This window comes from Saimiri boliviensis, chromosome 8 (genome assembly GCF_048565385.1).
Source record: "Saimiri boliviensis isolate mSaiBol1 chromosome 8, mSaiBol1.pri, whole genome shotgun sequence".
In the NCBI taxonomy this organism is placed as follows: Eukaryota; Metazoa; Chordata; class Mammalia; order Primates; family Cebidae; genus Saimiri; species Saimiri boliviensis.
This window is the reverse complement of record NC_133456.1, coordinates 38,528,927-38,552,644: the sequence shown is the minus strand read 5'-3', so window position 1 is coordinate 38,552,644 and position 23,718 is coordinate 38,528,927. Positions and strand designations below refer to the sequence as shown.

Below are 23,718 nucleotides of genomic sequence, written 5' to 3'. Positions count from 1 at the left end.
CCAGAGTAATACATTTATTATAATAGATGAATCTATTTTGACACATCAGCATCACCCAAAATCCAAAGTTACCATTAGGCCTCACTCTTGATGTATATTCTATAGATAATGTGTATAATGACATTTATCCAGTTATAGTATCATAAAGAACAGTTTCACTGCCCTGCAAATCCTTTATGCTCTGTCTTATCATCCACCCTCTGCCCTAACACCTGGCAACCACTGTTTCCATAGTATTGGTTTTCCCAGAGTGTCACATAGTTGGAATCAATGTAGCCTTTTCAGGTTGACTTCTTTCACTTAGTAATATGCATTTAAGTTTCCTTCATGTCTTTTCCTGGCTTGGTAGCTCATTTCTTTTTAGTGCTTAATGGCATTCCATTGTCTGGATGTACCATAGTTTACTCACTTATCTACTGAAAGACATCTTGGTTGCTTCCAGATTTTAACAATAATGAATGTGCTTCTGTAAGCATCTGTGTGCATGTTTAGGGGAGTAAATACCATAGTTGAATTTTTTAACTGCAAGATACCAAATTACTGAAGGGTCAGCCTACTTAGATTGCAGACCACAGGCCCATAGCCTGTCTTAGCCAAGTGCTATTCCTTCTCCCTCTAGTTTGAGTTGATCTGCATCTTTGTTCTAACATTTTGGATAATGTTACAGACTTAGTCATCAAGGGTTCTGCCATCTAAGAATTGTTTGCCACCACATAACTAGGTTCACTAGCTTTCCAGGCTGAAAATTCAAACTCTTACTGTCTTTCTCCCTACTTTCTCCATGAAACCAAAGCCACAACTTAGATTATGATATATTGTGTACAGAGTCCTCATAAAAATGACTAGTTCATATAAGTCTCTAACTAGTTTAACAAGAAAGGAGTCATTTTAAATTTCTCGAAGTGCCAGAAAATAAACTTAGATGCTATATAGGGAGAAGTAATACAGCAAAGAGAAATGTCCAACTCTCCCACAGAGTTGCATTAGCAAAAATCATGCTGCTGCCTTTGCGCTTAATTCCTGTAAAGTCAGAGACTAAACCTTCACCCATACTGTTCTGGAAAAAATTATCTCCATGACAGTGCTATCAGAAAACTCACATGCCTCATGATATCCACACCATGTTCTAAGTCTTACCCAGCTGTGTCCTCAAAAGCTGTCACATGCAGAATCCCATTTGCAAGGGAGGCTAGGGAATGTGATCTTTAACTTGCCTACTTCCAGAGTCACAGAAGATTTGAAGATTAAAAAAAATTGGAGTTTGAGAGGCTCTCAAACAAGGGTTGTTTTATCCCTCAGGAAAATCTGACGGCGTTTGGAGACATTTTTGCTTATCACAGCTGGTGTGGGGGTGCTATCAGCATCTAGTAGGTAGAGGCCATGTTGCTAGACATCTTAAAATGCACAGGAGAGAACTCACACCACAAATTACCCAGTCTGAAATGTCAATGGTGCAAGGTTGGGAAACCCTTGTGCAGTGAGCCAACCTACTGTATCTACCTCAAAGTTCCTCCCCTGATTGATTGATAGTGCTTGGTGGCAGTGAAGGCCCTAAGATTCATTTCTGGACATTCATGAAGCAGAAATATGAACTCCACAGCCTTAAGCTCCCTGCCCCACCGCCACCACACACACAATCGCTTATTTTAAAAAGCTTTGAAACAAAGATAGAGACTATGTTTTATGACCACCTGAGTTTCAGTCTTCCATCCCACTTCCCACCTGCCCCTGTATTAGTGCATCTTGAATTTAGTAAAACTTTTCTTCTTCAATCCAAATTTGAAGAATTTGAGCACGTGCCTACATCAGTCTCTCACCAAACTCATCTTGAGTTTTGTTTTAGACTGGGTTCCCCCAGAAGCAACCCCAATTCAAGGACTTGAGTGCAAATAATTTATTTGGAGGTGTTCCTTACATATTATGGGGGTGAAAAAGACAGGAAAAAGAAATAAGCTATTAATTGGTTTGTTTGCTAGTTGCAGATTACCATTGGTGGATGAGGCACTTAATCCCCTTCTCTAGGACTCTAAGAGCCAACACTGAACATAGCTTCAGTTTTCCCACTCAAGAGCTGAGGGAATTGGCACATTTATGTATTTTATTCGTTTCTTAGTGTTTCTTTAACAAACTACCACAAATGTGATGGCTTAACACAAACTTATTACAAAACAGTTCTGGAAGTCAGAAGTCTAAAATGGGTATACTGGGCTAAATTCAAGGTGACAGCAGAGCTGCATCTGAAGGCTTCAGGGGAGAATCTGTTACTTTGTCTCTTCCTCTTCAGCTTTTAGAGGCCATTTGCCTTCCTTTGTAAATAGAAGGGGTGTCCCCTTAATCTGTGTTCAAAGCCAGCATCATAGTATCTTCAAATTTCTGACTATGACCTCCTTCTTCCACTTTTAAAAAAGAATCCATAGGATAGGATTAAGCCTATCTGGAAAATCCCTCAGTCCTTGAGTGGGATAACTGAAGTCTTTGCTTAATGTTGCCTCTGAGAGTCCCGGAAGTGGGGATTAAGTGCCTTATCTACCAATGGTAATCTATAGCTAAGAAACAAACCAATTAGTGCCTTCCTTCTCTTTCCTGTCTAAACTTTTCACCCTCCTATTATGTTAGGAACATCTCCAGATGAACTACTTGCACTCAAGTCCTTGAATTGGGGGTTGCTTCTGGGGGAACCCAGTCTAAAATGGAACTTGAGATGAGTTTGGTGAGAGGCTGATGTAGGTACGTGCTCAAATTCTTCAAGTTTGGATTGAAGAAGTTTTGTATTTATCATAAGCTTCCATCTCAAGATCATCACTTAATCACACCTGGAAAGTACTATCTTTGCCATGTGAGGCAACTCATTCAGATTATAGGGATTAGGCTGTGGACATCTTTGGGTGGGCCTTTATTCTGATTGCTGCATATGTCTCCTCTCATCAGTCATTAGTTGAAGACCAAGTCCAAGGGGAGCATTAGCACTTTAGCCTGATACTCAGGCAAGTAAAGCAGGCTCTGGTAGTCAGATAAAACTCACAGGCAAAGAAATGCAGGTGCCAGCAACTGGAAATTAGGAAGTGGGCAGCAAAGTGAGGAGGTGAGGGATTGAGGTGGAGATCAGTCACCATCTGCTACAAAACACACAAAAGAGTTTTTTAAAACTTTTGTTTTGTTTTAAGAGAGGAAGGAAGGAAGGGAGACAGGACACAAATCACAAGGCCTATGCAAAGCTAATGTTTATATGCAAGAAAAGGCTTATATAAATGTGGAAGGGAGATGCAGAGTTCAACAAGCAAGCCACCATATTTTTTAACTCTATAGTAAAAGAGAAACACAACTCTGAAGAATCAAAAAACTTTCTCCCTTGGAAAGCAATGTATTAAAAGAAACAATATGTTTTAGAAAACTTTTATGTTCTTAATATGATTCAGTAGTACACTGTTCATTTTGAGAAGATGGTGGTGGCAGCAAGAGTTTTTCAATCTTTCCAAATACTAACATCCAAATAAATAGGGTACCAATATTACAAAATCAAAAACTCATGAATAACTTTTATAAAAAAATTAAAAATAAAATAAAATAAACAGGTAGGAATTGTGTCACAGAGCACAATATACAAGCAGATAAGGACAAACTACCAACAGGCACACTTACTGTTCTGCCTACAACTTCTGTGCAAGAGGAAGTAGAGGAATGCAATGGGACAAAAGAACCCTCAAAATAGCTAACAGGAACTCACTGCAACACACAGTGAGCCAACAGGGAGGGATGTGCCTGCTCTAGTAGCAGATAATCCCAAGAGCCTGCTGTAAGAACTGGAGAGGCTGGAGACATCCAGCCTCTATACATTTTCAAAATTAAGCCACCATGGCTTCCTTCCAGGAGCCAAAAATGTATACAAATTGCTGGGAATGGCATCAAAGTAGAAAAGAATAGTAATAATAAAGATGAAGAAAAGAAAAGGTTTATTAAAAGGTAGGAAAAAAAACAGTTCAAAAAGCAAGCTACAATTTTTTTTTTTTTAAACTCTAAAGAAAAAAAGCAAAACAGAAAACAGAGCGCTTTTAAAGTAGAAAAACGACCCTGTGTCATTCCTCCTTCTAAAAGTTTGGAAAAAATGAATTAAGCAACCGGAAAGTAGTGAGGTCAAATCCCATACAAAGTTATTAAAATAAAAGAGAATAAAGAACAGAATAATTTTCCTACAAACAATGAAAGCATGCCAAAAAGACATGTCCACAGAATAGATTCTTAAATTAAGTAACACAAAACATGAAAGAACAACACAATTTAGAATCTGAAAAACTCAAAACAAGGCAACAATTCAGAAAAGAATTAGAAATAAAGAAGCTCATTTTAGAAATAAAGACTAAACAATAAGAAACACAAGAGTGACTCAACACAACAGATAATGCCTTAATAAAAACAGAGGTGAAAATGAGACTTCTTAAAATGCACAATAAATGAATAGATATAAAGGACTGAGAGAAAGTAATGAATATTGAAAGTAAGTCATGAAGATACAATATATGGTTAAGAGAAACCCCTTATGAAGAAAACCAAAGCAGGAAAATACGAAAAAGTATAATTAAAAAAAATCCTCAAATAAAAAATAATATTCTCATATGACCACTATGTGTGTAATGTGGAATAAAGTAATTGTGGAATAATCTAAATCTACCAATTGCTATGTCTTTGAGAATTGTAATTCTCCAATTCTCCATGGAAAGAAAGAAAATACAGATGTAATATAAAGTTAGGTCAAGGACTCTGGAGCTTTGGATACAATTGGAGACCATTATTCTAAATGAAGTAACTTAGGAATGGAAAACCGAACATCATATGTTCTTACCCACAGTTGGGAGCTAAGCCATGAGGATGTAACGGCCTAAGAATGATACAATGGGCTTTGGGAACTCCAGGGAAAGGGTGGGAGGGGCGTGAGGAATAAAAGACTATACATTAAGTATAGTGTGCACTGCTTGGGTGATAGGTATACCAAAATCTCACAAATCACCACTAAAGAACTTATTCTTGTAACCAAGCACCATCTGTTCTCAGAAAACCTATTGAAATTTTAAAAATAGCCATTTAACACTGACTAGTTCTTAATATCTATATCCAGCTGAACCATCCTGAGTAATGAAAGATATCTATGTGCTCCTTCTATATCTGCCTTGATTCTTCTGACTTCAGGGAAAGAGAAAATGTAGTACAAAAACCAAGGTTTTCAGTAGTAGTAGTAGTAGTAGTAGTAGTAGTAGTAGAACCACCTTCTAAAGAGGACCAAAACAAAACAACAATTGTCCAAGGATGACAAAAAGTTTTAGGGCAGCACAGTGAAAAACACAATTGACAAGGAAATCAGTTACCTCTGTGGCACATGATAATTTAACCTAACAATTATAACTGTTACTGATAATTTATACTAAGTCATATCAGAATTATAGGAGTTTCCCATGATTTTGGAACACATGCCAATAACATAGTTATGCAACTACAGCCCAAAGAAAACCAAACACCATTTCATATTTGACAGTCCTTCCTGTATAATTTTTATACCAAATAAGCCAAATTATGTCATTTTTGGGCATTAGGGAACCTAATATCTTAAAGAATTAATTAGGTAGGAAAAAGACATAATTTATGATTTGATTTTGCAAAATCTGTCAAATACCAAAGGTTTAAAACACTTGATATCGCAGGTTATTGTTGAATCCCTGAATAGACCAATAACAAGGTCTGAAGTTGAGGCAGCAATTAATAGCCTACAAAACAAAAAAAGTCCAGGACCAGATGAATTCATATTTCTACCAGAGGTAGAAAGAGGTACCATTCCTTCTGAAACTATTCCAAACAATACAAAAAGAAGGAATCCTCCCTAATGAATTTTATAAGACCAATATCATCCTGATACCAAAACCTGGCAGAGACACAACTAAACAAGGAACTTTCAGGCCAATATCCATGATGAACATTGTTGCAAAAATCCTCGATAAAATATTGGCAAACCGAATCCAACAGCACATCAAAAAGCTTATTCATCCCAATCATGTTTTCTTCATCCCTGGGATGCAAGGCTGGTTCAACATACACAAATCTATAAATGTAATCCATCACATAAACAGAAACAATGACAAAAACCACATGATTATCTCACTAGCTGCAGAGAAGGCCTACGACAAAATTCAACAGCCCTTTATGCTAAAAACTCTCAATAGACTAGGTATCAATGGAATGTATCTCAAAATAATAAGAGCTATTTATGACAGACCCACAGCCAATATCACACTGAATGAGCAAAAACTGGAAGCATTCCCTTTGAAAACTGGCACAAGACAAAGATGCCCTCTCTCACCACTCCTATTCAACATAGCATTAGAAGTTCTGGCCAAGGCAATCAGGCAACAAAAAGAAATAACGGGTATTCAGTTAGGAAAAGAGGAAGTCAAATTGTCTCTATTTGTAGATGACAGGATTGCATATTTAGAAGACCCTATCATCTCAGCACAAAATCTCCTTCAGCTGATAAGCAACTTCAGCAAAGTCTCAGGATACAAAATCAATGAGCGAAATTCACAAGCATTCCTATACACTAGTAATAGACAGAGAGTCAAATCATGAGTGAACTCCCATTCACAATTGCCACAGAGAATAAAACACCTAGGAATACAACTAACAAGGATGTGAAGGACCTCTTCAGGGAGAACTACAAACCACTGCTCGATGAAATGAGAGAGGACACAAATAGATGGAAAAACATTCCATGCTCATGGTTAGGAAGAATCATTATCGTGGAAATGGCCATACTGCCCAAAGTAATTTATAGATTCAGTGCTATCCCCATCAAGCTACCATCGACTTTCTTCACAGAATTGGAAAAAAAAAAAATACCTTAAGCTTCATATGCAACCATAAAAGAACCTCACAGCCAAGATAATCCTAAGCGAAAAAACAAAAAACAAAAAACCAAAAAACGCTGGGGGCATCACACTGCCGGATTTCAAACTATGCTACAAGGCTGCAAAACAGCATGGTACTGGTACCAAAACAGATATATAGATCAATGGAACAGAACAGAGGCCTCAGAAATAATGCCACACATCTTCTACAACCATCTGATCTTTGACACACCTGACAAAAGCAAGCAATGGGGAAAGGATTCCCTGTTTAATAAATGGTGTTGGGGAAACTGGCTAGCCATATGCAGAAAGCAGAAACTGGTCCCTTCCTCATACCTTATACAAAAATTAACTCCAGATGGATTAAAGATTTAAACATAAGATATAACACCATAAAAACCCTAAAAGACAACCTAGGCAATACCATTCAGGACATAGGCAGGGGCAAGGACTTCATGACTAACACCCCAAAAGCAATGGCAACAAAAGCCAAAATAGACAAATGGGATCTAGTTAAACTAAAGAGCTTCTGCATAGCAAAAGAAACTATCATTAGCGTGAACCGGCAACCAAAGGAATGGGGAAAAATGTTTCCAATCTACTCGTTTGACAAAAGGCTATATTCAGAATCTACAATGAACTTAAATAAATTTACAAGAAAAAAACCAACAAACCCTATCAAAAAGTGGGCAAATGATATGAATAGACTTCTCAAAAGAAGGCTATTAGAAGAGGGAACACTGGGGTAAGGTGCCTTAGAGGTAAAGGATAACGCTATTAGGAGGGCTGGGTGCAGTGGCTCATGCCTGTAATCACAGACTTTGGGAGGCCGAGGCGGGTGGATCATTAGGTCAGGAGATCGAGACTATCCTGGCTGATATGGCGAAACCCTGTCTCTACTAAAAATACAAAAATTAGCCAGGCGTGGTGGTGTGTACCTGTAATCCCAGCCACTTGGGAAGCTGAGGCAGGAGAATTGCTTGAACCCAGGAGGCAGGGGTTGCTGTGAATCAAGATTGTGCCACTGCATTCCAGCCTGGGTGACAGAGTGAGACTCTGTCTCAAAAAAGAAAAATAACGGCAGATTTAAAGCTAGCAGAAAGGAAAATATGGAAAAAAGAAAACCTAGGAACTCTGTATTTGCAGGTTGACCTTAGGGCTCTTTTTCATTAATGTAAATGTGCACAAATACCCTATTACTTCCATTTCACATAAACTCTAGCAAGTGGAGGTGCCATAAAACCTATGGAGTGCTTGAAAGGGGGTTATTCTCCTTATTTTCTTCTCATTCTTATATTATTTATTTCTCTCTTTTTTCTTAAAAGGAGGAACTGGACTGTGGCTTAGGGTTTTTGTGTGGTGAATTGATGTGTGCTGCTTGTGGGCAGGACTACACAGGGTGTTACCAGAGTCATTTTCACCATTTTATGGTTTCAGTTCTCTCTCAGAGGTCTGTGGTATGGCCTGTGAGAGGGCTCAAAACACCAGGTGACCAGACCTTATACGCATTTCCTGGATGAATCTTTTTAAAAATTAATTTTTGTTGGGGAATTCCCCATAGGGCCACTGTACAGGGGTTCAACCCCCCCAGGCACTCCCATGATCTGCTGGTCACCCAGCTGAGTCAAGTATGTACTATAGTTAATTTTGTGTAGCTTAATACTGCCTTTACATTTGTTTATATTTTTCTCAACTGCAAATGGCACCATGTATGGTGTGTGTTTGTGTCAGTTTTGATAAATTTTAACTTTTTATATTTTATAGTTTTATGTGTTATATATTTATATCATTTTCTTAATTTTTTTGTTATCTCTAGGCTTTGTTATTCATCTGAATTTTTCCAATGCCACAAATCTCCAAAAAAATCCAATACATTTATTGAAAAAAATCCACATATAAGTTGACCTGCACATTTCCAACGTTTCAAACCTGTGTTGCTCAATGGTCAACTGCATTTCAGGTGGAGTACAGATGCCTGCAAATTTCTTTAAAATGCAGTTTAAAAGATGAATTAAATGCATCAATAAAGGTACAGACAGAAGGATAGCTATATTGTTATATAGTAAAATGTTAATGGTAGAATCACGAGGGTGTGCATATGAGTGCTCACTGTAAAATGAATTCAAACTTTGTTGTATTCATTCAAAAATAAAATTTCATTCAAAATAAAATTTTGGGAGAAAAGATGCTTTTACTTGTAAGTGCAAATAAAAACTAATTTTATTTTAAAAGAATGCCAAATAATACAGTCTAATATTATTAGTGACAGTGTAGTATATAAGAACTCATGTTTTCTGGTGAAACCCTGTTTCTACTAAAGATACAAAAAATTAGCTGGGCATGGTGGCACGTGCCTGTAATCCCAGCTACTCAGGAGGCTGAGGCAGGAGAATTGCCTGAGCCCAGGAGGCGGAGGTTGCGGTGAGCTGAGATCGCGCCATTGCACTCCAGCCTGGGTAACAAGAGCGAAACTCTGTCTCAAAAAAAAAAAAAAAAAAAAAAGAACTCATGTTTTCTTTTTTCTTTTTCTTTTTGTGTTGAGTATATAAATTAGGATAAACGATTTGGAAGATAGCTTAGAATTATTGTATATATTAAAGTGTAAAGTGGCTACCAACTTTGTATTCTTACTTCCAAGAATTTACTCCATGGGAATTTTCATACAAGTGTGCAAAGATGCATATGCCTACATATTCATGTAAATCTTGATTATAATAGAAATAATATAAGCAAATGTAATGACTAGTTAGATGATTAACTGAACATCCATACAACTAAATAGTAGGTAACCAATTGTTAATCATAATATAGATCTATTAATATATTTCTTCAAGAAGACAATCCCCATATATTGTTTAGTGAACAATGATTACAGGAAACCATAAATGGTACAGTCCCAGTTTTGGTAAATGCACAGACACATCCATATACTCATTTATGTATAGTCATGAACATATACATCTATATATGTTTTTAGACAGAGGGATCACTGAAAGAATATTCACCAAAATGTCTAAAATATTAGCTCCAAAAAATAATAATGAACTTTTTATTTTCTCCTTTGTATTTGTTTGCAATTTTTACAATGAACACACAATCCTTTACAAAAGCACTAGTTATTATTCAAAGTTGTGGGGTGTGGGGAGTAAGAAGAGAGAAGAAGGAAATACAGTCCAATGACGAAATAAAATGAAGCAACCTTTATGTATTTGTATGGATTGATCTCCAAGATTTTTAATGTGATTATTACAGACTGACGTGTTACACCAAAATTCATGCTGAAGTCCTAACACCCAGTATCTAAGAAAATGACTGTGTTTAAAAATAGCCAGTACCTAAGAATGTTACTGTGTTTAGAAACTTAAAGAGATCACTAAGTTAAAATGAAGTCAGTAAGGTAGGCCCTAATCAAATATGATTGATGTCTTTGTAAGAAGAGAAATTTTGTACAGATAATTGACAAAGATTCTAACTTGACCAAACTTCTGTCAGGCTTTGCAACCTTCTTCTAGGCCCATCTGTGCACCTTCTTGTAAAATCCAGCTTTAGCCAAAAACTCTGTGAATGAGTTTAGCAAGAACTCCTCTCCACCAATAGCTGATGAACCGTGATATCTGATCAAGCTCCTCATCCTCCACTGTCCCACAGGTAATAAATCATGTTGGTCTGTCTGTAGCAAGAATCCTGTGAAGTCGGTTTAGCTGAAATCCTCCTCATCCCTGATGTTTCCTTTTAGTAATTTTCCACTCATGACCCCACCTTGCTCCTTGGGTATAAATTCCCACTTGCCCATGCTGTGCTTGGAGTTAAGCCCAATCCTTCTCCCACATCCCAAAATCTCATTGTGGTGGTTACCTATTCCTATTGCAATGGTCCTGAATAAAGTCTTCCTCACTGTGCTTTAATAACTATTATTATTTTTTTACATTTCTCATTTTTTTGTAATACATTATTCGCTTTACGTTCTGTGTTTTATAGTTTGAAGACGTGAACTTTTGTTTTTTATTTGATGTTCTGGGGTACATGTGCAGGTTTGTTACATAGGTGAACATGTGCCATGGTGGTTTGCTGCACCTATTAACCCATCACCTATGTATTAAGCCAAGCATGCATCAGCAACTTTTCCTAATGGTTTCCCTTCCTGCAATCCCAATGACAGGCCCCAGTGTGTTGTTCCCCTCCCTGTGTCCATGTGTTTTTATTGTTCAGCTCCCAGTTATAAGTGAGAACATGTGGCATTTGTTTTTCTGTTCCTATGTTAGTTTGCTGAGGATAATGGCTTCTGGCTCCATCCATGTCCCTCGAAAGGAAATGATCTTGTTCCTTTTTATGGCTGCATAGTATCCCATGGTGTATATGTATCTCATTTTCAATCAATCCAACTGAAAAAGGTCTAATATCTAGAGTCTATAAGGAACTTAAACAAATTTACAAGAAATAAACAACCCCATTAAAAAGTGGGCAAAGGACATCAACAGGTAATTCTCAAAAGAAGTGCAGCCAACAAACATATGAAAAAACACATGAAAAAAAGTTCAACATCACTGACCATTAAAGAAATACAAACCAAAACCAAAATGAGATACCATCTCACACCAGTCAGAATGGCGATTAATAAAAAAGTCAAGAAACAACAGATGCTGGTAAGGCTGCAGAGAAATAGGAACAGTTTTACAACTGTTGGTAGGAATGTAAATTAGACCAAACATTATGAAAGACAGTGTGGTGATTTCTCAAAGACATAGAACCAGAAATACCATTTGACCCAGCAATTCCATTACTGGGTATATACCCAAAGGAATATAAACCATTCTATTATAAAGATACATGCACATATATGTTCATTGCAGCACTATTTACAAACAGCAAAGACATGGAATCAACCCAAATGCTCATCAACAAGAATTACAAAATAATTTTTTACCTTAACAATACGTATAGAGGGAGAACACCATGTGAACATGAAGACAACCACCTACAAGCCAAAGAGAGAGGCCTTAGAGGAAACCAACTCTGCTAACACCTTGTCTTACACTCTAGCCCCGAGAACTGTGAGAAAATCAATTTGTTATTTAAGCCATTCTATTTAATCTGTGGTAGTTTGTTATTGCAGCCTTAGCAGGTTAATACAGTGCTAAAAGCAAAAAGTGTATCAATATATATAGGAGTGGCTTTCAAATTTTTGGTCACAACCCACAATATGAAATTAATTTTACCACTCTACCCACTATGCACAGACAGACATAGCTGGAACAAAGGTTTTAAAAGAAAAATTTTTCTTGCTAGAGATAATGTATGTTGCTATTTTTACTTGTTTTATTATATTCCATCATTACATATAAGAAAGTCACAATAACTGATTTTGCAACTGATGTACTGGCCAAATGTTAAAAAATGCTAGATAAGAAATTCTATTATTCGTTAAAACAGCAACAAAGCCCCCAGCAAACTAAATTCCTGGAAGGACAGAGCCAGAAAGGGCATTTGTGAGCATCCATTATTTAACTTTCTTTTTTTTTCCAAAATAAAATCTTATGAGAAACTCCAATATATCAAATAGATAAATGCTGAGTGCTTTGGTAGACGGTGGTGGGGAGAGAAGTGGAGACTTCCTACTTATCTCTGGCAGCCCTAATGCAGTGCAAAAGCACCAAAAGCTCTTAGGTACAGGATTTAAAATCCAAATATTTATTCCACTCCTCTCATTTTAGAAAGGGAGACACTGGGGTAAGGTGCCTTAGATGTAAAGGACAAAGCTATTAGGAGGGGTGGGCACAGTGGCTCACCCCTGTAATCCCACCACTTTGGGAGGCTGAGGCAGGTAAATCACAAGGTCAGGAGATCAAGACTATCCTGGCCAACATGGTGAAACCCCATCTCTACTAAAAACACAAAAATTAGCTGGGTGTAGTGCTGTGCACCTGTAGTCCCAGCTACTTGGGAGGCTGAGGCAGGAGAATCACTTGAACCCAGGAGGTGGAGGTTGCAGTGGGCCGAGATCGAGCCACTACACTCCAGCCTGGCAACAGAGTGAGACAATCTCAAAATAATAATAATAATAAAATAAATTTAAATTTAAAAAAATTTAAAAGATGTTAGGTGATAGGATTTGTATCTCCACTCAAATCTCATCTTGAATTATAGTTCCCATAATTTCCACATGTTGTGGGAGGGAGCAGGTGAGAGGTAATTGAATTTTGGGGACAGTTTCTCCAATACTGTTCTCATGATAGTCTCACAAGTTCCAATGACTTTTATAAGGGGTTTCCTTCTTTGCTTGGCTATAATTTCTTTCTTGCCTGCTGCCATGTAAGACATGTCTTTCTCTTCCTGCCATGATTATGAGGCCTCCCTAGCCACATGGAACTCTGAGTCCATTCAACCTCTTTTTCTTTATATATTACCCAGTCTCGGGTATGTCTTTATCAGCATTGTGAAAACAGACTAATATATTAGGAGACTGAGACTGCAAGTTATAAGCGAGCATTGAGTAGATGTACCATCATTCTTCAATAATTGAAGAAGTGATAATCTCAAATATAAAGGAAGTCCATCAACATCATCCATCTCTTCCTTCCATTAAAATAAAAAATATAAAAGTAGAAATAATGCTTGGTAAAGCCAACACATCTTCAGTAGGCTCATATACTTACTTAAATACTCTGCTGTTCCACTGCCCTCTGCTGGATGCTGTTAGTATTTGTGGCCTCAAAACTAAAAGTTCTAGTGGTGGTAGTAATCACAGCAATAGTCATCATTATCATCTTCAATCTAGCAGCAGCCCTGTCAAGGTCAAGCACTGTGCCACATGATTTATATCCAAATCCTCCTAACAACTCTATGGCTAGACTGCTCTTCTCATTTTGCAGATGAGGACCCTGGGGGCTCAGAGGTAAAGAAACAAACCAAGGTTACACAACTAAAAGTAAGGGACCTAGGAATTAAATATTGGTTCTAAAGCCCAGATTTTAATTACATGCTGTTCATTAAACTTTCAATCTGTCAGGTGTATTGGTGATAAAACTGGAATGATATTACTAGTTTTGATCTTTTGGTTCATTTATTATTAATACTGGAATCAAAATTATCTTTATTCTAAAAAGCCAAATATTATTATCTTCCCAAAATTTACCAAAGAGGAAAAGCTTACTACAGAGCAGGAGAGAATGTTTTCAGAGTTTCTCAAAATGTGATTCCGAAAACTCCTGCATTGGAATCACATGAGGTGCCACTTCAGTACACAAAATCCTAGGCTCCAGGATGTATTTTGGAGATACAGAGGACAGGGTTTGTTCCTGAAAGCTGGGATATGTGTTAGTGGAGTGAGGTGTAGAGAGAAAGAGGAACAAAAGATGGCTCCTAAAAGTTTTGGCTCAGGACAAATTTTGGGGTGGAGAGTAGTGGCATTATCTGAGATGGGAAAGATGATTAGGGGAGCAAGGGTTTTTATTGTCAGTTAGGTTGCGGTAGCTGCTTTTTCTGGCAGCAGATATAAAATCAGGAGTTTTGGTTTCGACATTATACTTAGGTTGCCATATAGGTAACCAAAAAAATATAGTAGAGTTAATTACAAAGAAAATTAACTTTTTAAAATTCAGATCTATATTTAAGATCTATTCATGTTGTTTCATATGTATGTTTCTAATTGCTGCATAATCCCTTGTAACTCTATCAGTATTAAGTCACCAGATTACCTCCAACTCCTGCCACCACAACCAACACAGCAATGAACATCCTCCTATACAATCCTTTAAGGTCCTCCGCATGTATTCTTTTGGGGTATATACTCAGGAGTGAGGTATACTTAAATACTCAAGTGCCAGATAATTCTCCAAAATGGCTGTGCCAGTCTCTACCCTCTCAGCAGTGCACAAGAGTTCCTCTACCTTCACATTTCTTTGAATGCTAACAACTATTCAACCTAATTTTTCACGAGACAGAGGCATCTTATTGTTATAATACATATATCTCTGATAAGTTTGAGTATCTTTACACAGTTGTTAGACTTTTGGGTTTCTGTAAATTGCCTATTAATATTTCATTTTTCTCTTTGACACGTGATAACTACATATTTATGGGATATACAGTAATATTTCAATACAGGTATACAATGTGTAACGATGAAGTCAGGGTAATTAAGCATACCCATTATCTCATTTATGATGTGAACATTCAAAATAAAAATCCTCTCTTCTAGCTTTTTAAAAAATATACAATAGTTACCTTACAGTGCTACAGAACACTGGAACTTATTCTTCCTCTTCAGCTATAATTTTGTATCTGTTAAGGAACTTCTCCCTATCCTCCCCTCCCCACTACTCTTCCCATACTCTAAAAACCACAATACTCTCTACTTCTATAAACTTTTTTTGTTTGTTTGTTTCTACATACGAGAACATGTGGTATTTATCTTTCTCTGCCTGTCTTATTTCAGTTAACATGCCCTCCAGGTTCATCCACGTTGCCACAAATTAGAAGACAGTTCTTTTTTTATGCCCAAATAGAATTCCATTGTGTGCATATACACCACCTTATCCATTCATCTTTTGATGGACATTTCATATCCTGGCTATTCTTAATAGTACTGCAATAGACATGAAGGTGCAGGGATTTCTCTGATATACAGATTTCCTTTCCTCCAGATAAATACCCAGTAGTGAGACTGCTGGATGGTAGAGTAATTCTATTTTTAGTTTTTTGAGAAACTTCCATATGTTTTCCATAAAGGTTAATTTGCCTTCCCACCAACAGTGTATCTCTGCATTCTCGAGAGCACTTATTTTTTGTCTTTTGATAATAACCAATTATATCTCGGATGAGATATCTCATTGTAGCTTTGATTTGCATTTCCCTGATGATCAGTGATATGGGGCATTTTTCATACACTTGGTCATTTGGGTGTCTTCTGAGAAAAGAGTTCAGATTCTTTGCCCATTTAAAAATCAGATTATTTGCTGCTTCCCCCCCCCCCCCCCCCCCCGTTGAATTGAGTTCCTTGCATATTGGGAATATTTGTCCCTTGTCACAAGACTAGTTTGTAAATATTTTATTGCATTCTACAGGTTGTCTCTTTACTTTTTTGTTTCATTTGCTGTGCAAAAGCCTCTTAGTTTGATATGGTCCCATTTGTCTATTTTTGTTTTTGCTTTAATCCACTTTGATTGGTTTTGATATACAGTGAGAGACAAGGGTTTAGTATCATTCTTCTGCATATGGATATCCAGTTTCCCCAGGATCACTAATTGGAGAGGGTCCAATATATATATATATTTTTCTTTTTGCATGTCCAAATATGCTATTTCAAAAGACTTGTCTTCAAATTCAAAATTATTTCTTCTGCTGGATCTAGTCTATTGTTGAAGCTCTCAATTACATTTTTCATATAATTCATTGAATTCCTCAATTCCAGGATTTCTTTTTCACTCTGTCGAATTTCTCACTCAGATCATAAACTGTTTTTCTGGTTTCTTTGTATTGTCCATTTGTGCTCTCTTCTATCTCACTGAATTTCCTTAAGATTACTTTGAATTCCTTTTTAGGCATTAGTTTTCCTTTTCTTTGGGATCTGTTACTGAAGAAAATAAATTATTGTGCCCCTTTACATGTGCCTGTTTCCTTGCTTTTTCATATTGTTTCCCTATGTTGATATTTATGCATCTAGTGTAACTGGTGCTTCTTCCACTTTTATGGAGCAACTTCCATAAAGAGTTTTTCCTTACATTTATCTATAGTGTCAATTGGATGGGTTGCTTTGGCTTTCATTCTGGGTAGGCACAATAGTGTAGTCTCCATGTATATTTTATTATATATATGTATGTATACATATAATATATATACATACATATATATTTTACCGTAATGATCAGTGGTGTCTGCAAGTTACTCAGTGTCTTAGGTTGCAGTTGTTTGTGGAGGCTGTGGCGAGACTTTGCTGGAGACAGGAATGCTGGACAAGCCAGCCCTTAGGTCTCAGAGCGGGCATGCTTCGGCGCTGGTGATGGTGGCTGCAGATACCAGATGAGCCAGTCCTTGGGATTCCTAGGCAATTGGTGCAGGCATGCAGCAGCCTTGCCACTAGAGAGGGTGAGGTTGCTGGCAATGGTGGGCCCCAGGCAGATTAGTCCTTGGTCCATGGGCACCATGCATAGGTGTTAGTGGCAGCAAGTCCTGGGCAGGACAGTCCTTGGACTATGAATGGCATACATGGGCAAGTGGCTCTCAGGCTCTGGGGAGTGCACATTTTGACTAAGTTCTGGGAGCAGCCTCCTGGATGTTTTGGACTTCCTTTTCCCCAGGGTATAGTATGCTGACCAGGCTCAAGTGCTGAGAACAAGACTTCGCTGGAGTCCAGCTGGTGTTGTGATGCTACAACCCTCTGAGTGGATGTCAAAAGGGCCCCAGAAACGTGGAGGTGCAAGGGCTACTGGGTCCCTGGACACAATATAGTACAGTGGTGGTTCCCTCTCAGAATGGTACTGTGCTCTAACAGCTTGGGTACCAGAGGGTCGGTGGGATACAGTATGAATTCTCTCCCTGAAACAGTACAGTTGCAAGTACTCCAGACAGCTTTCTATTCTGGGCTCAAGACCTGTGAGGGCCAAGGGTCTTTCATGTAGGTAAGATTGCAGGCACCTGTCGTGGAAACATGGACTGCTGGGGATCTCCCATTTATCTTTTCCCTAGAAAAGCCAATTGAAGTTGGGTGCTTTGCTTCCCTCTCTCTGTTGCCATCTTGAGTTTCTGTGCCTTACGGTCCATGTCACTTCCCTGCTGAATTCCAGTGTTCTCCCTTGGACACTCTATTCAACATGTGGCTACCTGTTACGTGGCTTTTTTGGAGGTGAGTGCTGGGCACCTTCAGTCAGCTATCTTGATGCCTCCAAATTTTATTTTTTAATTGAGATTCCTGGCTGTGGTAGTGAGCCTTCAAGATGGCTCACAATCATTATCTTCTCATGGTATTTACACACTTGTGTAGTTCCCTCTCACATTGAATAGGCTGACCTCTGTAACCAATGGGATACTGAGGAAATTACATCATGTGAATTTTGAGACTAGGTCATAAGAGATTGCAGCTTCTCCCTCACTCTCTTAGATGACTTGCTCTGGGAGGAACCTGCTGTCATGTCCTAAAAACAAGAAGCAGCCTTCTGGAAAGGTCCTCAAGATGCGAAGCAGTCAATAGTTCAACCAACTTGCCAGTGATGTGAGTTTTCACTGTAAGAATATGCTCCCTTAAATCTTCGGAAGCAGTAAGAGTACAAATTATAAACGCTAAGTATCCTCCATTCTGTAGCCTAACAAACAGTAAGCTTTACTTGTGAAACAATTTACTAGAACTCATGCGCTTAGGACAGAATTCCTTCTAAAGTCCTGCTATTCTTTCTTCTTCTTATTTTTTAGGAGACTTTAGCTTCTTGGTTTTCTTTTTATTTGAAACAGAAGCTCAACTCCTACAAAATAAACTATGCATTCTTTAGGCAAGTAAGTTTTGCAGAGTGCTTTGGGGGTTCTCATATTGCTAATTTATTTGAATTGCATTTTAAACACATAATCAACTATTTTTCAAACTGCTGAAAAATGTAAACATGTTATATAGTAAATGCTTAGTATACCATGAACTATCACATTATCTTACACTTCCACATAACATCATATATGTGCAGAGGTTGAAACCATTCTTCTACAATTTAGCTTAAGGAGTATATCCTGAATTGGTGTTTAACCAACATAAAGAGACTTCTGCCTCAGGATGTAAAAAGTTACAAGTGTTGATTTCACCCTTGTCGCAAAAAAGGAGCAGGACTAACTTCAAATTCAAGACTTACTGAAAACTCTAAGGAGACCTCAGGTAGCAGAGAAAATAACTTGTCCAAAATCTTTTCTACAGAAAGAGGAGACAACAGCCCACTTGGGGTAGTTCATCAAGAATAGCTGACAAACTGATGAAAGTTGAGTGCAAAATAATGTGAAACCCCCGGGGCTGAACCCCCTGGAAAGGAGACCACATCCTCTTACAGGCTCTTCTTCCAGAAACCCCACCTGGCACTCATAGAAATCATAACCTATTCATTGTGGTGCAGACCTAGGGGAGGGGAATGGTAGCTATGCATGAGGGACAGAAACTCTACCAAGATCTTTGCCTTCTACTAGAGAACAAAATTCCTTAAAAAACCACAAACTATCAAACTCACACAAGAAATTGTCCTATTTATAATGTTACATTTTAAAACCTTCAAAAAAATATGCAGTCCCCAATGTTTTACTGGCTAATCTGACTTCTATACAACCTCTTCCAGAAAATAAAAGAGAAATACACACTTCTCAACTCATATTATAAGGCATTATTCCTAAGCTGAAATCAGACAAAGACATTAGAAGAAATCAGCCCAGCATCCCTAATGAATGCAAATGCAAAAATCACACCCCACCAAATTTTAAAACCAAATCCAGCAAGATATAAAAGCGAAACTACAGGGTTCATTCAAGCAATGCAAGGCTATCTCAATAGTCAAGGTAATTCACCAAATTAATGGACTAAAGCTTAATAACTATAAAATAATTTGGAAAAGTTCAACATTCATGATTAAAAACTCTCAGCACACTAGAATTTGAGGGGAGCTTCCTTAACAGAAGGCATCTATAAAAAGCTACAGCTAGCATTCTACTTACTACTGAAAAACTCAATTTCTCCAAGATAAAAAACTAGGTAAAGATGTCACCTGTTATCACTCCTACTTAACACTATACCGGAATTCCTAGAAAGTCCAATGAGGCAAGAAAAAGCAAATAGAAAGAAGTAAAACTGTCTATATTTGCAGGAGACGTAATTGTCTATGTAGAAAATCTAAAAGGATTTTTAAGTAACTATTAGAATTAAAAATAACTTTACCAAGGTTAAAGGATACAAGGTCAGTCAGTATATGAAAGTCAATTGTATTCTTACATATAAGGGCCAAAGAGCTGGAATTTAAAACACAAAAACAAACATTACGACACCAAAAAAACTCAAAGTACTTAGGTATAAATCTAATAAAATATGTACATGATGAAAGGAATTTTAAAAATCTAAATAAATGGAGAGATATATTCTGTTTATAAATTTGAAGACTCAATGTTGTTAAGATGTGAATTCTCCCTTACTTGATCAACAGATTAAAGGCACGTACAATCAAAATCCCAGCAAGCTGATTCTAAAATTTATATGGAAAGGCAAAGAAACTAGAACAGCCAAAACAATTGTGGGAGGGCTCATACTATGCTATTTCAAGGTTTACTACAGTAACTAAGGTGGGGTAAAGGCCAGGCACGGTGGCTCACACCTGTAAACCCAACACTTTGGGACACTGAGGCAGGCAGATTACTTGAGGCCAGGAGTTCAAAAACATCTCTACTAAAAATACCAAATTTACAAAATTTTGTAATACAAAAACTAGCCAAGCATGGTGGCACATGCCTGTAATCCCAGTTACTTGTGAGGCTGAGACACTAGAATCACTTGACCCAGGGAGGTGGAGGTTGCAGGGCACTGAGATTACACCACTGCACTCCTGAGTGATGCAAGATTCTGTCTCCGAAAAAAAAAAAAAGAGATATAAGCAAAAGAATAGGTATACCAGTACAACATTACAGTAATAATTGTTTCAGGCAAGATTCATTGATGAATGCTAAAATTGCTAAAATTACTAGATGAAACTTTAATGAGAAACTGGTATTTATATTACCTCAAAATATCTCTCCCCAAATTTACTAATTGCTGCTGTGGTTTTTTACTAAAAGCAAAATTTACTAATTTGCTTTTCTCCAGAAAGCAAAGATTAATTTTTTTTTCTTGTGGCTATAAACTTCTATAGACTTAGTGACTCACTTCTAACAATGGAAAGGAATAAATATGAACTACAGAGTACAGAAACTTAGCAGATACTACCTTAACTAAGTACTACAGACTCAGTAGTACTAAATGCAATGAGGAAGACATAATACAAAGAAAAAAACACATAACCTCTGTGATATGCTTCCCCAACATTCATAACCTCAGGTTAATAATGAGGAAACAACAAACAAACATAAGTCAAGGAGCACTGTACAGAATTTCTGACCATTACTCTTCAAAAGCATCAAGGTCATGTAAGACTCTACACAGAGAAACTGTCAAAGATTAGAAGAGACAAAAATATTTGACAACTAAATGCATTATAGTATTGTATTTTAGATTATAAAATAGAAAGAAAATAGTGGAAAACTGAGGAAATGTGAATAAAATCTGCAGTTGATAAGTATCAGTGTTAATTTCTTTGTAAAATATTAACATACAGGAAGCCGAATATACAGGAGTCTTGTGCTACTTTTAGAACTGTTCTACCTTTAGAACTGTTCTACAGATCTTTATAAAATTATTTTAAAGTTAAAAGTTTAAAAAAGTTAATACCATTTGCTATTTATGTAAATCAGATATTTTAAAATACTATGAAACTAAAATTAAAACTAGAAGTGAAAATTTGTAAAGATTATCCATAATCTGAATTTCAATTTTAAGCTTTTCAAAACAAATCTATTGTTCATCAAAAGTCACTGTTTTCAATTAAGTGCTATAGATCTGAACTCATAAAAACATACTTACACCATTATATTTCAATTGTAAAAAAGATCTTCTGAAATTAAAAAGGTTTGACCAAAAAATTATTTATGCCACCTAGTGGTGACTGAGATAAATATGACTACTTAACAACAAAAGAATTGAGGAACTGAAGATGCCTATACTTTTGACAAATAAAACTTAACTGGGAGAAAAATGCTAATAAGGTGATAACATTTAATATTTGAGATCATGTAAATTATAGATATTCAAAACCAAAACATTCCAGTAATTTAAGAAAGGAGAGCAGCTTGCTGGCTACATGAGCAAGCAGGATATTTGAAGTATATTAGAGGTGATGTCCATGTGTATTAGCTCCATATTATACCATATCAAACACCACAATCCCTCCAAGTCATTATCTTCATTATGGAGATGTCCTTGCAATACAATAATTGACTGGCAAAGGGAAGAAAATAAAAGGAGAGTATTCGTAAATGATGAGGAGAAAATAAAATGAAACTATAGACAAGATTAGCCATTTGACTTTGTGCAGACTACTGAAGGAACAAAAATGAGAGACATGTAGTGGTATAAAGGGAATAAAGGGCCTGGCTTTTCCTCCCTGGCTTGCAGTATGTATCCTAGAGCAGAAGACTTGCCTTTATAAACTCCTATACCCAGATCTATAAACTGACATGACAGAACAAACTTATCCTTTTAAATTCTAGTATTCTACCAGGCAATCACAATAGAAGAAATATTTCCAAATCCTTAATAAAAATAATTTTGGTGCTATCAACTTCATCAGGAAACATGATAAGTAATAGCACTTAGAGTATCTCCTGGCACACAGTAAGTGCTTTATAAATATTAACTATTAGCAGACAGGAAAAGGTAAGAGAAAACAAAAGGAACCAAGAAGAGAAAGAAGTGAAGGCAGTCTAGCATGCATCATTTTCTAATCCTAGTTTTGACACTACTACACAGTTAATACCTTCCTCATAAATGTGAACCAAAAATACTCTGTCATCATCCTGTATGAGACACGTCTTCACTTAAAGAATTGTTATTTAGGGGAAATCAAATCATAACCTTTTGATAAGAAGCAAGAAAAACTATATCTTTACATTGATTTTTATTAAACAAATAAGGCTGGTAGTGGAACATATTTTTATTTAATGCATAAACATGTAAGTCCCTTTATTAGAGAAACTGTATATATTGATGAATATGGTTAATGGTCACACCTATCGGTTAATTTTTTAAAAATCAGAACCAATAATTAGGATAGATTTGATGCTCTCTTCATTACATTGTGAAGTGTCTTGTGTAGTCATATTCTATTGTTGGAATGACAGCTTGTACAAATTTCAAGAAAATAAGAAGATACCTAAAAGTTTTTAGCTAAGGAAAATAAGATTTGTAAATAGTTCTATGTTTTAAGCCCATGTTGTATGTATCCATTTTTTTAAGCCATTAATCTCTCAAAAAAAAGACAAAATCTTTATTAAAAAATTCAACTATGAAAATTTGTGTCTATTTAACATTAGGCTCTTTAAGACTACCTGACCACTCATTATAATATTTGAATTTGAAATTTCTTAATGAGCAGGCATTCATATAAGCACAATTACTTTGACATAAAAAATACAGACAAAGCTATTCATGTTTAAATGAGTGTAAAATGTAGTCATTTACTAGACTCCTTTCCTGTTTATAAGTTTGCTAGAGTTATGTCAGAAAATGAGGCAGAATAAATACTATGAAAGCACTTTAATTAGAAACTGGTATTTATATTACCTCAAAATAGCTCTCCCAAAGTTTACTAATTGCTGCTGTGGTGGTTTCTCCAGAAAGCAAAGATTAATTCTTTTTTCTTGTGGCTATAAAATTCCATAGACTTAATGACTTACTTCTAACAATAGAAAGAAATAAATATGAACTACATAGAGAAACCTAGCAGATACTATCTTAACTAAGTACTACAGAATCAGTAGCACTAAATGCAATGAGGAAGACGTAATGCAAAAAGAAGACACAACCTCTGTGATATGCTTCCCCAACATTCATAACCTCAGGCTATTTTTCTTATGGAAGCACTGAGAAAAATAGTATGAAAACCCTTTATATTAAACTGATTCTAGGTTAGTATATGCATTTGTCAAAGACTCTGCTCTATTGGACTGTCTTTAATAAAATTCTGAAATGTTTTCTATGTTCATCCAGCATCCAGCATAGTGCTACTTTTACATA

General features: G+C 36.6%; 1 protein-coding gene across 2 annotated transcripts in view; it reads right to left on the bottom strand.

The window, feature by feature from the left end:
- Positions 1 to 23,718, bottom strand: part of ATG3 (autophagy related 3) — a 50,903-nt gene continuing 27,185 nt past the window's right edge. Inside the window, exons 12-13 of one of the 2 annotated variants that reach the window (XM_074404376.1) lie at positions 13,541 to 13,658; positions 1 to 11,862 (exon numbers count right to left, since the gene is read on the bottom strand). In XM_074404376.1, the coding sequence (XP_074260477.1) occupies positions 13,541 to 13,658 (118 nt within the window). In that variant the 3' untranslated portion in view covers positions 1 to 11,862. Of the gene's footprint in view, positions 11,863 to 13,540; positions 13,659 to 22,581; positions 22,856 to 23,718 lie in introns of those variants that run through there. The other variant, XM_003935462.4, reaches the window with a different exon arrangement.